This window comes from Aptenodytes patagonicus, chromosome 18 (assembly GCF_965638725.1).
Source record: "Aptenodytes patagonicus chromosome 18, bAptPat1.pri.cur, whole genome shotgun sequence".
NCBI lineage: Eukaryota > Metazoa > Chordata > Aves > Sphenisciformes > Spheniscidae > Aptenodytes > Aptenodytes patagonicus.
In genome coordinates this window covers 1,272,591-1,286,283 of record NC_134966.1, presented here as the reverse complement: position 1 = coordinate 1,286,283, position 13,693 = coordinate 1,272,591, and the positions used below count along the sequence as shown (strand labels likewise).

The 13,693-nt window shown below is 66.7% G+C and overlaps 2 protein-coding genes across 3 annotated transcripts; one reads left to right on the top strand and one right to left on the bottom strand.

Moving 5' to 3' along the window:
• The first annotated feature begins 910 nt into the window (after nucleotides 1-910).
• Nucleotides 911-5,915, top strand: RNF208 (ring finger protein 208). 2 transcript variants are annotated; one of them, XM_076355528.1, is made up of 2 exons: nucleotides 911-1,506; nucleotides 2,902-5,915. In XM_076355528.1, exon 2 carries the CDS (start codon nucleotides 3,621-3,623, stop codon nucleotides 4,416-4,418), a length of 798 nt encoding a protein of 265 aa, XP_076211643.1. In that variant the 5' UTR covers nucleotides 911-1,506; nucleotides 2,902-3,620; the 3' UTR covers nucleotides 4,419-5,915. The 2 variants fall into 2 exon arrangements, with proteins under 2 accessions (XP_076211643.1, XP_076211644.1); XM_076355529.1 differs by lacking the exon at nucleotides 911-1,506 and adding an exon at nucleotides 1,847-1,898.
• Nucleotides 5,916-11,475: 5,560 nt separating this feature from the next.
• On the bottom strand, nucleotides 11,476-13,354 carry LOC143168588 (ring finger protein-like). Its single transcript, XM_076355161.1, has one exon. The coding sequence runs from the start codon at nucleotides 12,892-12,894 to the stop codon at nucleotides 11,920-11,922; it is 975 nt and encodes a 324-aa protein (XP_076211276.1). The 5' UTR covers nucleotides 12,895-13,354; the 3' UTR covers nucleotides 11,476-11,919.
• Nucleotides 13,355-13,693: the final 339 nt, after the last annotated feature.

Here is a 13,693-nt window from a genome sequence, read left to right as displayed (position 1 = left end):
ATGCACGATGCTCCCCAGTGCTCCCCAGGGACCTGACAGCATTGCTGGTACCCAGTGGCGGTGTGACCCCCCCGCACACCATGCTGAGCCCACCACATCCCCCAGGGACCAGCAAGACCTTGTGCCCTGCTCCCCGCTCCCTACAGCTCAGCAGGGATTGGGATGCTCAGTCATGTTTTGACCTCAGTGTGGGGGACCCCTTCTGCTCTGCTGCCGCAGGGGTGGCTGTGGGTTGGGGTCAGGCCTGGCGGTGGGGCAGGGGTCCCTTGGGACATGGTGGGTGCATGGCTTTGATTCGGCAGTGGGAAAAAGTGGTGGTGGTGGGGTATTCCTGGTGTTAGGACCTTTCCCCAGCCCCGAAAGCTGTGGGGGCTGCTGGCAGGGGCCCCTCTCCCCGCTGCCACACGCTCCCTGGTGCTGGCCCCAACATCGCTGCCCCCAGAGCAGCATCGCCCGCTCCCCAGCCCGCGCCGCGGAGCCATTTCCAGCGGCGGCGGCGGCGGCTGCTGAGTCACTGCAGGCCCCTCCGAAACACCTCGGAGGGACCCGGCCGGGGGTAGGGGGGGTGGGGGGCGGAGAAGGAGCGGGGCCGCGGCGGGCCGGGGCAGGAAGGGAGCGGAGCCGCAGCGGGGCGGCGGCGGGGCAGGGCCCGGCGGGGCGGCGGAGGTGGGGGGGTGGGAGGGGTGGGGGGTGCGGGGCGGGGGGTGGGGGGTGCGGGGCGGGAGGGGGGTGTGTGCGGGGCGTCGGGCGCTGCGGCCGGCGGGCCCCGGCGCTGCTGAGCGAGAGAAATGTGAGCCGGCTGCACCACTGCGGCGGCACTGCGGGCGCCGGGCGGCAGCGGAGCGGGAGCGCGCAGGCAGCGCCCGCGCCCGCCGAGCCCCCGCGGGACAGCGGGGACGGAGCCTGCCCGCCCGCCCGGCTGCACCTGCCGGAGGGGGGAAAGGGGGGTGCCCAAGCTGCAGCCCCCCCAGGCAGCCAGCCTGCGCTGTCGGCCGGGGAGTGTTGCATCAGCCCCGCGCGGAGCGGGGGCTCCGCGGCCGGAGGAGGCGGCGGAGGAGCCGGGGGAGGGAGAGCGGAGCCGCGGGGCGGGCGGAAGGTGCCTCCCCGGCGGCGGCAGCGGCGCTACCTGCCGCCTCCCCCCGGCAGCTGGTCCCCGCGGAGCATCCGGAGCCAGAGGAGCCGGCGGGAGCCCGGCGCCGCCAGCCCTGCCTTTGTGCCCGGTGCCCTCCCCGCGCCGCCGGGGAAGCTGCTGGAGGCGGCGGCGGGGCCGTAGGAAGCCGGGTCGGGAGCCACGGCCCGGCCGGGAGCGGCGGTGGAGAGCCGCCAGCATCCTCGGGGAGCCGGCACTTCGCACGGGCAGCGCCTGCATCCCTCTGCCTTTCAGATAACCTTTAGCCGCTCGGGCCTCCGAACCTCGACCGGGGACGGGGCGGGGGTCTGGAGGCTAAACTGGGGACACGGCCGCACCGGGAATCCCCCCGTCCGAGGCACGGCGGGCCAATGCAGGTAACGAGTGGCGGAGCCCGTCCTTTTGGCCGGGCTGCCCGGGGGGCATCACCCCGCGGGCGCGCAGGCGCGGGCGTGAGGACGTGTGTGTGTGTGTGTGTGTGTGCGCGGGTGTGCACATGTGTGTGCACCGCTGGGCTGCGAGCGTGCCAGCGCGACGTGGGGCTGGGGATTGCGGTGGGAGGACACGGGGGGGTGGATGCTGTGTGTCGTGGGGGGGGGATGCTGGGGAGGGCTGTGTCGCCCCGGGGGTGATGGGGATGCGGGGTGCGGTGGGGTGCTGCGCCAGGGCGGTGCATGAAGGGGTGTGACGGCGTCAGCATGGAAACGCGGTGGCTGTGCGCGGCGGCTACCTGGCCACACGGACCGCCGTGCCCGTTGGCGCGCTGCGGGTGAGTGTCTGCATGAGACCTGCGGGCAGAGAGCCCCCGGGACTGCTGCTGTGCGCGGGGGGGGGATACACGCTGCTTGTGGGGTGCGGTGTGCAGGATGTGGGGTGCAGGATGTGGGCCCATGATGGGGGATGCGGGACGCGAGGCCTCCCTCCCCAGGGCAGGCATCACAGGATGCTTGCAGGACCCCAGTGCCACCAGGGCATGGCCCCCGGGGACACCCCCACTGGGGTCGGGCAGGGATCCGGCCCCCCATGGCTCTCAGGCATCCAGGGCTGAACCCCCCACAGCCTCTCGCCATTCCCAAGGGCTGCTGCTGCAACCAGATGGCCCCCTCGGGCCCCCTCTGTCAGGCCTGGCAGGGCTCGCAGGAGCAGGCATCCCTCTAACAGGATTTGCAGCATGATGGAGGAGAGCGCCTTCGCCCTTCTCGGAGGAAAGACAGGCTGTCGCCGGGGCTGCTGAGGGAGAAAATGGCCACGGGCTGGCTGCCTGCCCCCCATCTCCTGCCCCCAAACGTGGCCTGTCCTCTCCAGCAGCCCTGGGACAAGGGCAGGGAGCTGGGAAGGGGGAGAGGAAGCTGGAGGGAGGGATAATAGCAGGGACAGATCAGGAGCAAGCGATGGAGGTAAAAATAGATCCACCAAGCAGAGGAGGGGCTAAACGTGAGAGAAAACCCTGAGCAGAGGCAAGTCGGTGGGGGAGCCCCCCCAGGAGGGGCCCTGCATCCCAGCAGGGCACAGGGGGACCTGCCCTCCCGGCCCCCAGGGCAGAGGGGGGACCCGGGACCCCACGCTCAGGGCCGCCGAGCAGATGCCTGGGGGGAAATATCTGCCTGCTCCCACTTCCGCCGGCCCAAACATGCGGGCGGATGAACAGGACCTGCAGGGCTCAATTGCCAAATTGCCGGGATGCAGGCGGGCATGCATCCCGAGGGAGTGCTGGCAGCCGGTAGATCCCTGAAGAGCCTTGGATCCAACCTCCTCTCGTTTTTCATTTCCAGCAAGCACGAAGCTGAGCTGGGGACAGAGGTGCTGGGAACGGAGGGGACAAGGCGCGTGGCAGCCCCAGCACCAGCCAAGGTGAGCTGCCCTCCAGCGCAGGATGCTCCCTGAGCCCCTGCCCCACGGGAGCTGCCGGTGACGGCAAGTGGGAGAGCCGGGAAGTCAGAGCAAAGGAATTTGCAAACACATTCTTCAGCGCCACGAGGATCCCACGGTGCGGCACGTAAACAGGAATAAAGGCCGGGCGGAGGTGGGGGCCAGGGCGAGGCGGGGCTGCTCCTGCTTCCTGCAAGACCCCCCCCCCCGGACTCACCTGCCCCGGGCAGTGCCCAGCACCACGGTCCCCAGTTTACCGTTCCTGACTGCAGCTGATCTGGCATGGGAAGTGCCAGCGAAGGCGAAGGGGGGGCTGCCGAGTGACGGCCAATGTCACGTTAACATCCCAGCAAGGCGCTGTGGAGAGCCGATGCTTTGATTGCCCTCCCAAGAGCATCCTCCAAGGCAGGCAGGATGCTGTTGTGAGCCCTGCCTTCCCCTGCCCGCCCCGACCTTGCACCCAGCACCCTCGGGGCTGGCCGGAGAAGAGGGGTGCGGGGTCCACTGGTGCTGCCCCATCTCCCCAGGATGCTCTCCTGCACCAGCGGCTGCTCCCCATGCTCCTGCTCCGCAGCCAGACCGAGATTGAAAGCTCAGCAGGCTGCCGGCATGTTTTAGCCTCATGCAGGCGTCCCTCGGAGACCCCAGAGCAGTGGACAGTAATGTGAAAACGATACTCATGTCGTGTCTGAAAGGGCAACAGGTCATCATTAAAATGGAGGCGATGAAAATCATCCACCCGGAGAAGTTTTCGGAGCTGCAGGCCTCACAGCCGCGCTATGCGCCAGCCCCGCGCCGTGAGCCACCCCTCGTGGCCAAGCGTGCGTGGCCCTCCGAGTCCGAGATCATCGTCAACCAGGCATGTGGGGACATCCCTGCCTTGGATGCCACCCCCGGCCCCCTGCCGCTGCCCCGGACTCCCCCCCTGCCGCGGCGAGAGCGCGGGTACCAGAGCCAGCGGAAGGGCAGCTCGGAGGTCTGCTACCACCGGCAGCCGCCGTCGGATGAGGTGATCGTCAACCAGTACGTGCTGCACCCTTCGACCCCCTGCGAGCCCCTCGAGTGCCCCACCTGCGGCCACATGTACAACTTCACCAACAAGCGGCCCCGCATCCTCTCCTGCCTGCACTCAGTGTGCGAGGAGTGCCTGCAGATCCTCTACGAGTCCTGCCCCAAGTACAAGTTCATCTCCTGCCCCACCTGCAAGCGGGAGACCGTCCTCTTCACCGACTACGGGCTGGCGGCGCTGGCCGTCAACACCAGTATCCTCAACAGACTGCCGGCCGAGGCTCTGGCCGCCAACCCCGTCCAGTGGAGCAGCGACACCGACCGCAGCTGCTACCAGACCTTTCGCCAGTACTGCGGGGCTGCCTGCACCTGCCACATCCGAAACCCGCTGTCTTCCTGCACCATCATGTGAGCCCCGCGCCCCTGCCCACACCTCCCGGCAGCGGGGCGGCCGGCGGGTGGGAGAGAATGGCGCTGTGCTGCGGCCGGTCCCCGGTCCCTTCTTTGCCCGTGGCACAGCCCGGGGACGCTCCGATCCTCGCCGCGGCCAAGGACATGGGACTGGTGTCCTCGCTGGCGGGGAGCAATGGGGATGCTGGGACCTGGCGGCAGACCCCTACGCCCCGGTGGTGCCCAGGGAGAGGGACGCTGGGATGGGGAGCATGTCCACCAGCGCATCCAAGGGCTCCGGCTCCCCCCATCCTGTGGCGGGTGCCCCCGCTGTGCATTGAGCATCCCGCCACACTCCTTCCCTGGGCGCCTTCTTCCTCTTCTCTCCCTCTGGCTCCTGAGAGTGGACGCTGGGTCCCGGCCGGAGCGACACCCTCCCCATTGCCCCGCGGCTGCCGGCGGCAGCATGAGGAGCCCTGGAGGTGCCTGGTGCCGCACTGGGTCGCCTGCCCGGCACGGAAGGTGAGGACAGGTCCCCGGCTGCCCCCCACCCTCCTTCTCTGTAAGTTATTTGCCAAAGCTTTCATCTCAGCGGCCAAGCCGCCATGCGCCCGAGTCGTTGTAGCCACGCCAAGCCGCTGCACTGGCCCCTCGGTTGCGAGCATACATGCGGCCCATTTCCTCCACAGGCCCTTGAGGAAAGCTCCACTTTATCCTCGTTTTGGAGGATTCTTGTTTTCTCCCCATCCATCCCTGGCCGCCCCGTCCCAGGCCGCTACATGTTCACAAAGGCATTGAGCTGTGCCCGTTCTCTGCCACTCCACCCGAGGCCCCGCACCGATGCCCTGTGGGATGGCTAGCGGGGGCGGCGCGGGGTCCAGTACCGCAAATTGCCAGCTCCAGCGAGGGGATTTGACTGGGCAGGGGGGCAGAGGTCTGGCTCCTGCCCTCGCTCCCTTCCCTGGAGCAGCACCTCTGCTCTGACCCCTGTGTGGAGGGGCTGGCAGGGCAGCAGCCCCCTGTGCACAGTCTTGCTTTCTCCAGGGCACCTGGAGGGGTAAGTTTGCTGCCAAAAAAGCAAAAAAATAAACCTAAAAAAATAAAGAAAAAGCCATAATTTGTGGGTGCTCCTGTGGGGCTGAGCACCACAACCCGGCACGGCCACAGCACCAGGGGCACACACCGCCCGGTCCCAGGGCACCGGGGCTGGGCGAGCCAGAGGGGCCCCACAGAGCCCCGCACCCTGGAGGAAAGAGCAGCCCCCGGCACTGGCTGAAGCCCAGCATCCATCCAGGGAGAGGGGCCGAACCGTCCCCCCCTGCCCGCCCCGAGGGAGCAGGCGATTCCGCTGGCACAGCCCCAGATACCACCCCACTGCCGGCGGAGAACGGGGGCCGATACCGTTTCTGTGTTGCTCTGCCAATGCCTCCCGCTGCTGGTTGTGACGATGATCATGTTTTATACCCGGCCTTGTTCTAACCCCCATCAGTCTCCCCAATAAAGACTATATTGGAACGAACGGCGAGCCAGCGTCTCGGGGAGGGGGGGAGGGGGGCGTCGCTGCGGGCAGGAGTGGGGCTGCACACCAGCCGGAATGCTGCGCCCTGGCCCCGCTCCGTCCATGGGGCAAGTTGGGGAGGAGATACCCAGAGGAAGGGCTTTCCCCTGGACTGACACCTCCTCCTCCGACCTGGCTCTCAGCTCTGATGTGGTTGTGTCCCCTCCCTGCCCAGTCCCTGGTCCCACCGCACACGGCTGGGCACCATGGGGTACCCTTGCCCACCTTGGCAAGCAGTCCCCAGCCACACCAAAGGCTCTTAAATACCCGTTGGATGTTCCGTTCCTCCCCGAGTGACGTGGTATACTGGCGGGAGGATTTGCCAGCCTGGCCCAGGTGGCACCTGCTGGCGAAGGGAGCCGGGCAGGGACACAGGCAGCGCTGGGCTCCCCCCACCCCTCTCCGGTGAGGCAGACGCACCCACGGGCCCTGCCACGTTCACGGCCCCTCTGCACCATCCCCAGCTGCACGCAGCGCCTGCCCCGGGGCCCAGTGTGCACCCGGCAGCACCGGCAAACGACGTCGGTGGGGAGCACCCACTGCCTGCGCTGAATGGACCCCAGGGTCACCGTGATGGCAACTCTCCAGCTGGGAGAGGCAGAAATTTGCAGCAGAAGCAGCTGGGAGGATGCTCCCGGGGCAGCACAGTTCTCCGGGGGCATGAGCTGTGCACACAGGCTGGCGGGTGCACACGCATGTGCACAGTGGAGGGTGCGTGTGTGTGCGCGCACACTGAGGCTTTCTGTGCACGCACAGCCCCACTGGCGCAGTGCTGGCCCCCGAATTTCCTTTCTCTGGGAGCGGCGGCTGTCTCTGCCCTCTGCTATGGGCCACTGTGGAGCAGCTGCTTCCAAAGTACCGGCACATCCCTGGCTCACGGCTGAGCCCTGGGGGCAGCCCCCACCCTCGGGGGGATTTCTATGCCCGGGAAATGAAACCACATCCCATGTGGACCACAGTCCATGGGTGCTGAATTACAGCATCAATAATGCAGCCGGTGCCATCCCCGGCCCTGAGCGTGCCACAGCCATGACCTGGCTCCCCAGGCCTGCACCCACATCCCCACCATCCTTCATGGGTGTGGGGGGCACACACAGCCCTGGCAGCAGTGCTGGGGGCTCTCGGCCATCGTGGCATCACCCCAGTGAGCCCAATGATGTGGCTGCTTGGGGAAGCTGGGGCAGCCCCAAATCCAGGATGAGCATCTCCATCACCCCAAAGGCTCATCCTGAATCCAGGATGAGCATCTCCATCTGCGGGACCCCAAAGACACCGAAGCAATGGGCCAGCCAGGGCAGAGGTGGCAGCAATTTTGCCCTCAAAGCAGGAATTGGCCCTTTTTATTACATAAGGATGAAGGGTACAGTGTGTCCTCCCCCGCCCCGTGGTACCTCTTGGGCACAGAGTAAATTTAAAACCGCTAATTTGATTTTGAGTTGCAATTAAGGAAGAAATGGGGCCTTTCAGGAGTAAGTGCTGGGTGACAGCCCATTTCTCCAGCCCTATTAACCTTGAACTAGTGCTCGCTGGAAGAGGGACCCGGGTGTGCTGCGGGGGTTCAGGGACAGCAGGGTGGTGCCAGCGTCGCAGCTGCAGGTGAATTAAAAGTCTTTCAAAGTCACTCCGGCATCCCAAGCCCTGAAATGCTCCCATGGCCGCTGTGGCCATGCTGAGCTTCATGCCTCCAAGCTGGGTTTTCAAAGTGCTCCAAGTCCCACCGGCTGCTTAAACATGGCCAGGACGTTGCCATGGGAGCAGGTTTGGCCATGTGTGAGCAAAGATGTTCCCAGATGTTCCCAGATGAGCTGGTTGTTAAATCTCCTTGTTGCGGTAATGTCTGCCCCAGGCTGGGATGAAGCTCTGTGCTCTCCCGGTGTCCAGGTTGGCATGGGAGAGGGGACTTGGGGGTGTTCAGTGGCTCCTGGGGATGACCCTTCCCCAAACGCCCTTGTTTTAGATGTGGGAAGGGCCAGGAACGGGCAGCTCTCTGCTGGTTTGGGGTCAGCCTTTGGCATGGGCTCAGGGGATGATGGTTCCCAGCCATTCTCCCCAAAACCAGCTCCCACAGCCTGGCCAGTCAGTGCCAGGGGTCACGCTGGGCCGGGGGCAGCTCTGTGCTCCTGCTGGTGATGGGTGGGCAGCCCCAGGCAGCCCCGAGGCCAGTCCCCATGCGTGTGGTCTCACCAGTCCCCATCCTGCCCTGTCACCCTGCCAGGACGTTGCACAACAGGACCAGTTCCCCGTTGGCGCAGAGAGGGGGGAGGATCAGGCCTCAATGCAGGGGCCAAAGGCTGTGCTGAGCTATGTGGTAGCACCATGCCAGGCTGGGAAGGAGGTGGCCGAGCATCAGGGCTGTGCCCTCCCCAGGGACACGCAGCCTCGAAACCTCGACCCGGGGCAGTTACGCACCCGAAACGGCCGTTTCAGCGGAGAGGAAGCTGCTTGCAGTGGCTTCTGCCAGCGCCCAGCTTTCACAACGAGGTGCAACCCCGCAATGAGAAGATAACGGGTTGTGGCACGGAGCCCAAGAGGCCGTGATAGGTCCCCAGGGCAGCGCTGGCCCCATGGACGGGGAGGGACTGCTGCGCTCGGGAGCTTTCTTGGGGTTAAACCCAGACGAGGGCTGCCCGCAGACATGGGCACCCACTCCTGCTTGCTCCCCGGCTCCATGTTCAAGGCTGGATTCTGGCGTGGGAGTTGCTGCCGGTGCCTCACCACTTTCGTGCCATCCCCCTGGCCGCTGTCCCTCCGTCCTCGCTCTCACGGGTGCAGGATGGGGACAGTGCTGGCATGTCCCCAGCATGGGGGCTGAGCGGGGAAGGGGAGATGCTGCTGCTGGTTGTGGTGCAAAAGCAGGGGTATGCCTCTGACTGGAGCTGGATGGGGCCCCTGACACCCTGATCCCCTGAACCCCTGACACCCCAACCCCTGCCTGCCTGGATGGGTGATACCAGGCGCACTCGGTACATGCCTGAGGCTGGCTGTGCTGCTGATGTCCTCGCTGCCACCTGGGCATGGCCGGAGACCTGGGAGGGGGAACATGCAGGAGATGCCAGGAGAGAGATACAGTCCCACAGAGCCGCAAGTGGGCAGGTCCCCATGGGGATGGGGACAGCCACGTCACCGGCCTGGGGACACCACGTCACCCTCCCAGTGCCACCAGCTGGGCAATGCAATGAAGCATTTGAGGTGCAATGGGGTGTCAGGGGCTTGTGGGAGGGGACAGGGAGGGCTGTGAGGGGGACGGGGTGGGGGGAGATGGGGTGGCTTTGGGGAGCTGTGCTGGAGTCTATGGTGGGGGAGAAAGAGATGTTGGGGGGCCACAGTGGAGCAAGGGGGGGGCAGCAAAGGAGAGCTGGGGGCAGGTGAGAAGGTGGGGGAGGGCTGTATGGGGGTGTGCATGGTGAGACTGGGGTGCACAGAGGGGTTGTGGGGGCTGTAGGAGGGTGCTGGGGGGCTGCAATGGGGTATGCATGGGGAGACAGGTGCATCTGGGTGCTGGGGGGCGGGGCTGTGGTGCGTACTGGGGGTGCAAAGGGATTGGGGTGCAAAGGGATCGGGGTGCATGTGTGGGGCTCTGGAGGGGCTGTGCTGGGGGATGGTGCCCTGCAGCCGGAGCCCTGCCGCAGCTTCCCGTGGCTCTCAGCACGCCACCTCCGGCCCCGGCTCACTGTGCTGCGGCGCACCCGCCGTGCCGCTCGCCGCTGTCTCGGCGCGCTAAATATAACCGAGTCCTTGTGAGCGGACATTGCAGCCAGGCTCCCGTGGGCCAGCCCTGCCCATGTGCCAGGACACCGTGGGTGGCACCGCTGGGCTCTGCATCGCCCACGGGGCTGGTCCTGCACCACAGCCCCCCCAGAGAGCCCATCCCTGGGGGGATTTAGGTGCCTTTCTACGGCTTTTAGCACCCAGAGGTGCTGGCAGCAGGAGAGGAGAGCGTGGACATGCTGGAGGGTGCATCATGCTCCATCGTGTCCCCGTGGGGACAGCTCTGGCCTGGTTTGCCCAAAAGACAGTCACCCCCCTCCATGTAATGTAGAGCAGGGACACGTGCCAGGCGTCCCATGGGGTGGCAGGGCCCCCCCCAAGTGTCTGAGCCCCTCCTCCCCGCAGGCCCTATCTAGCCAAAAATGCCCCCGGCTGGGGCTGAGCTGGTGCTTCTCCTGATGGAGCTGCTCCACTTGGTATAAATAAATATTCCTCGGTGCAAGGGGGGCCGGGGGGGACCGACCTGCCTCTGCCTCCCAGCCTGACCCGTTTTGGGGTGCCCTGCTCCTGCCTCTCATGCTTTGGAGCTTTGCCGGAGCAAAGCATGGCAGTGCTGATGCTGAGAGTAGCCCGAGTGCCCCAGGAAAGCCCATGGCCCAAATCTCTGCCCCCATTGGCACAAGGGCATGGTTTTTTCGCAGGGCTGTGCGGGCAGGCGAGCATTTGCTCACTCCCCCCGACCCGGCTCCCTTTGCAGGAGGAAGGGGAAGGGGTGGGTGGGTGGTGGTACCCCGCGGTCCACCGCGGCCGCAGCCCTGGGGAGGTGCCCACGGCACGTTTCCGGGGGAGAAGGGCGAAGCTGGGACACATGGCTGGTTGCACAACCCTGGCATGGCTGGGCAGGAGGACAGGGCACGGCGGTGACAGCCAGCCTCTCGGCAGGGCCGGAGCAGAGTGGGGATAGAGAGGGGTGACAGCACAGGGGAGCGATTTGGCAATGGGTCTGCGTAGAGCTTTGGCAGGGCGCCGAGAGGAGGCTGGCAGGGATAAATAAGGAGCAGCACATCCCAGGCTGCTAAGATGGGTGCCAACACCGCAGGAGACAGACCCCCCCTGATGGGATCTTGGGGGGGGTCATGGGGGTCTGACACCTCTGTGCAACCCACCACCAGCCCAAAGGTGGCTGAAAGCCAGGGGCCGTCCCTGTCCCCTTCCCCTCAGGGTACAGGTGTCCCCAATAAGCGGCTGCCAGCCCCGTGCCCTGCAGCGTGGTGGGAAGCAAGGGTGCAGAGGAGCTGTGCCGTGTCCCGGGCATTGCCCTGGGGGGGTCCCAGAGAGCAGGGCATTGCACCTGGCTGAAACGCAGCCCCCGCACAGGGCCAGCTGCCCAGTGAGGAGCACAGCCCACATCCTGCTCACCGCTGAGATATTCCTGCCTGCCGCAGCCATGGGCAGGTCCCACGTGGGCACAGCCCCGGTGCTCGCCGTGGGCTCCTCTGCCTGCGGTGCCCAGCTGGGGCTGAACCTGCCTGTCCTCGGGCACTCGGGGCCCCACCAGCCGGTCCTGCTCGGTGCTGCCAGCGCCAGGCCGCGGGGACAGAGCTGTGTTTGCTCTCTTATCTCCATGCAGGGCAAGGCACGAGCACGGGCTGGCACCGCTTGGCTGGGAGGTGCCATGGTGGGCACAGGCACCCTCTCCCAGGGTGACTGGGGACCACTGGCTGTCCCTGTCCCCTCCTCCTCATGTCACCACTGGACCCCGAGGGGACATGCTCAGCCCAGACCAAGAACTGAACTCAGCTGGACACGGCTGTAGTACAAATGCAAGTTGTATTTCCAGTCCATGCTGAGGAACCCCAGTCCGTCTGTCCCAGGCGTGGGCAGCGCAGCCCACGGCACAGCCCTGCTCTGCCCGCAGAGCCCCTCCAGTTCCCAGCCCCATGCCGGGGACATGGCCCCAGTGCAGGAAGGTCTCCCACTCCATCTGCCCCTTTGCTGCTGCAGTGATGTGTCACCCGCTGCCCGGTGGGATGCAGGCGATGCCCAGCTCTGGGGTCACCTCCCTTGGCTGCCCACTCCAGCTCCTCCGCTGCCTCACCTGCTCTGGGCTCACTGGCAGCACCGGGGCATCCCGGGTGCCTGGGTTCACAGGCTTGCTCCCAGGCTGGCATCACCACTCAGCACCAGCCTCAGGGGCAAAGCGGGAGCAGGGCTCCTCTTCCCATGCATGGCCCAGCCTGGAGGCACAAACCCAGCGCTATTTATCGAGGATGAGGAAGAGCAGCACCATCAGGACGATGGGGAGGAAGATGAGGAGCAGGCTGAGCATCTCGGCTGCCAGCAGCAACGCCAGCACCAGGAGGTAGCAGCAGCGGCAGCGGCGCTCCAGCCGCCCCAGCCCACGGATGAGGCAGGGCGGGTAGCGGACGCAGGGCAGGCACCCAAACATGCGGCTGGTGTGGAAGCGCACCTGGAAGCGATGCTCAAGGGCGCCGGCAAGGCCTGGGCGCCGGGGCGGCAGGGAGGGGGGCCGGGGAGTGGCCAGGGCACTGGGGGAGCTGGGCTGGGCGTGCAGCAAGAGCAGCTCCTCTTGCAGCTTGCAGATCTCCCACTCCAGCATGGGCGTCTTCTGGCGGCAGATGGGGCAGCGCACGCGGCCGAACTCGGCGCCGGCAGCTGTGTCCATGATGGCGCGCAGGCAGGCGCGGCACAGCCCATGGTTGCAGTTGAGCAGGGCCGGTTTGTGCCGCTGGTCGTCGTAGGGCTCCGTGCAGATGGGGCACTCATCCTCGCTGCCTGCCGGCACATGGCATGGCTCTGCCACCGCCTCGCTGCTCAATGTCTCCTCTTCCTCGCCAGAGAGGCTCAGGATGGAGCTGGAGGCGCTTTCCAGGCTGGGTGACCCCCCCTGTGGCGCTGGGCTCTCCCCACGGGGCAGGATGGGGCTGGTGGCGGCGGCAGCGGGAGGGTCCTGCCCCGCAGGCAGGGAGGCACCATGGGCAGGCGGCTCATCATGCCCGGGCAGGAGTGGCTCGGTTGCGTCCTCCGCCGGCGGCGGGTTCCAGCGTCCCCAGGCAGCGGCAGGCGCCTCTCCACAGAGCCAGGGCGGCTCCCCGGGGCCCTCCGACCCCGCAGTCTCGCTCTCACTCCGCTGCCCGGCACAGCCCTCCCCACCAGCTGCCTGCACCGGCTGGGGGCCAGGCTCTGCCTCCTCACCTGCTGCTGGGTCCATGGGGGCAGCTGCTCCACGGCCACCCCCCTCACCCACCACCCCCTGAGTCCCCCTCGGGCTGGGCGCGGGATGTGGGTGCTGCTCCAGGGCAGGAGGTGGCCTTCAGCACGGCTGCTGGAAGGGTTTAAAGGCAGCAACATCCGCAGAGAGTCCCCTCATCCCACCGGCACAGTTTGGAGCCCCCTCCCAGGCCGACGGGTCAGGAGCCCCCAAAGCGGGGTGCATCCCCATCACCCTCACCGATAGGCCATCCCAAGAAGGGCATCGCTGTGAGCATCCAGCAGCCACTTCCTCCTCCTCTTCCTCTTTCTCCTCCTCAGCGCTGACGCAGTACTGACCTGCCACAGTCCAGAGGAGAGGGCAACGAGCTGGGCACTGCCAGGCGCTGCCCGCTGCGCCGGCAAGGGATGCAGGTGTGGCAGGCACCCGTGCAGGCAGTTGCTGCCTGCCGTGGGCCAGGCAGGGCTGGGGCCGAGCCTGGCTCTAACCAGTCTGGTTTGTCAGCTTCTGGAAGCAGCTCAAATGCAGGCAGCCCGGGGCAGGCAGCCATGCCTGCGCCAATCAGCTCCCGCGGGAGCCGGGGAGGAGCTGGGCCCACGGCCGCCTCTTCCCCTTGCCCAGCAAAAATGGAGCCACCTCTGTGGCCAACGCTCCCCACACTGCTGCCCGTGGGGCACGGCAGTGTGGACTCTGCTCTGCTCCCACTCCAGCCCCCCAGCTCAGACCCCAGTACAGCACACCAGCGTGGGCCCTGCGCTGCCCCAGTACAGCCCCCCCCTCATCCCTGTCCCCCGGGTCA

Bases quoted from the DNA above. Each gene is read 5' to 3' on its own strand.
- LOC143168588 (XM_076355161.1), bottom strand. From the start codon at position 12,894: ATGGACCCAGCAGCAGGTGAGGAGGCAGAGCCTGGCCCCCAGCCGGTG.
- RNF208 (XM_076355528.1), top strand. From the start codon at position 3,621: ATGCAGGCGTCCCTCGGAGACCCCAGAGCAGTGGACAGTAATGTGAAA.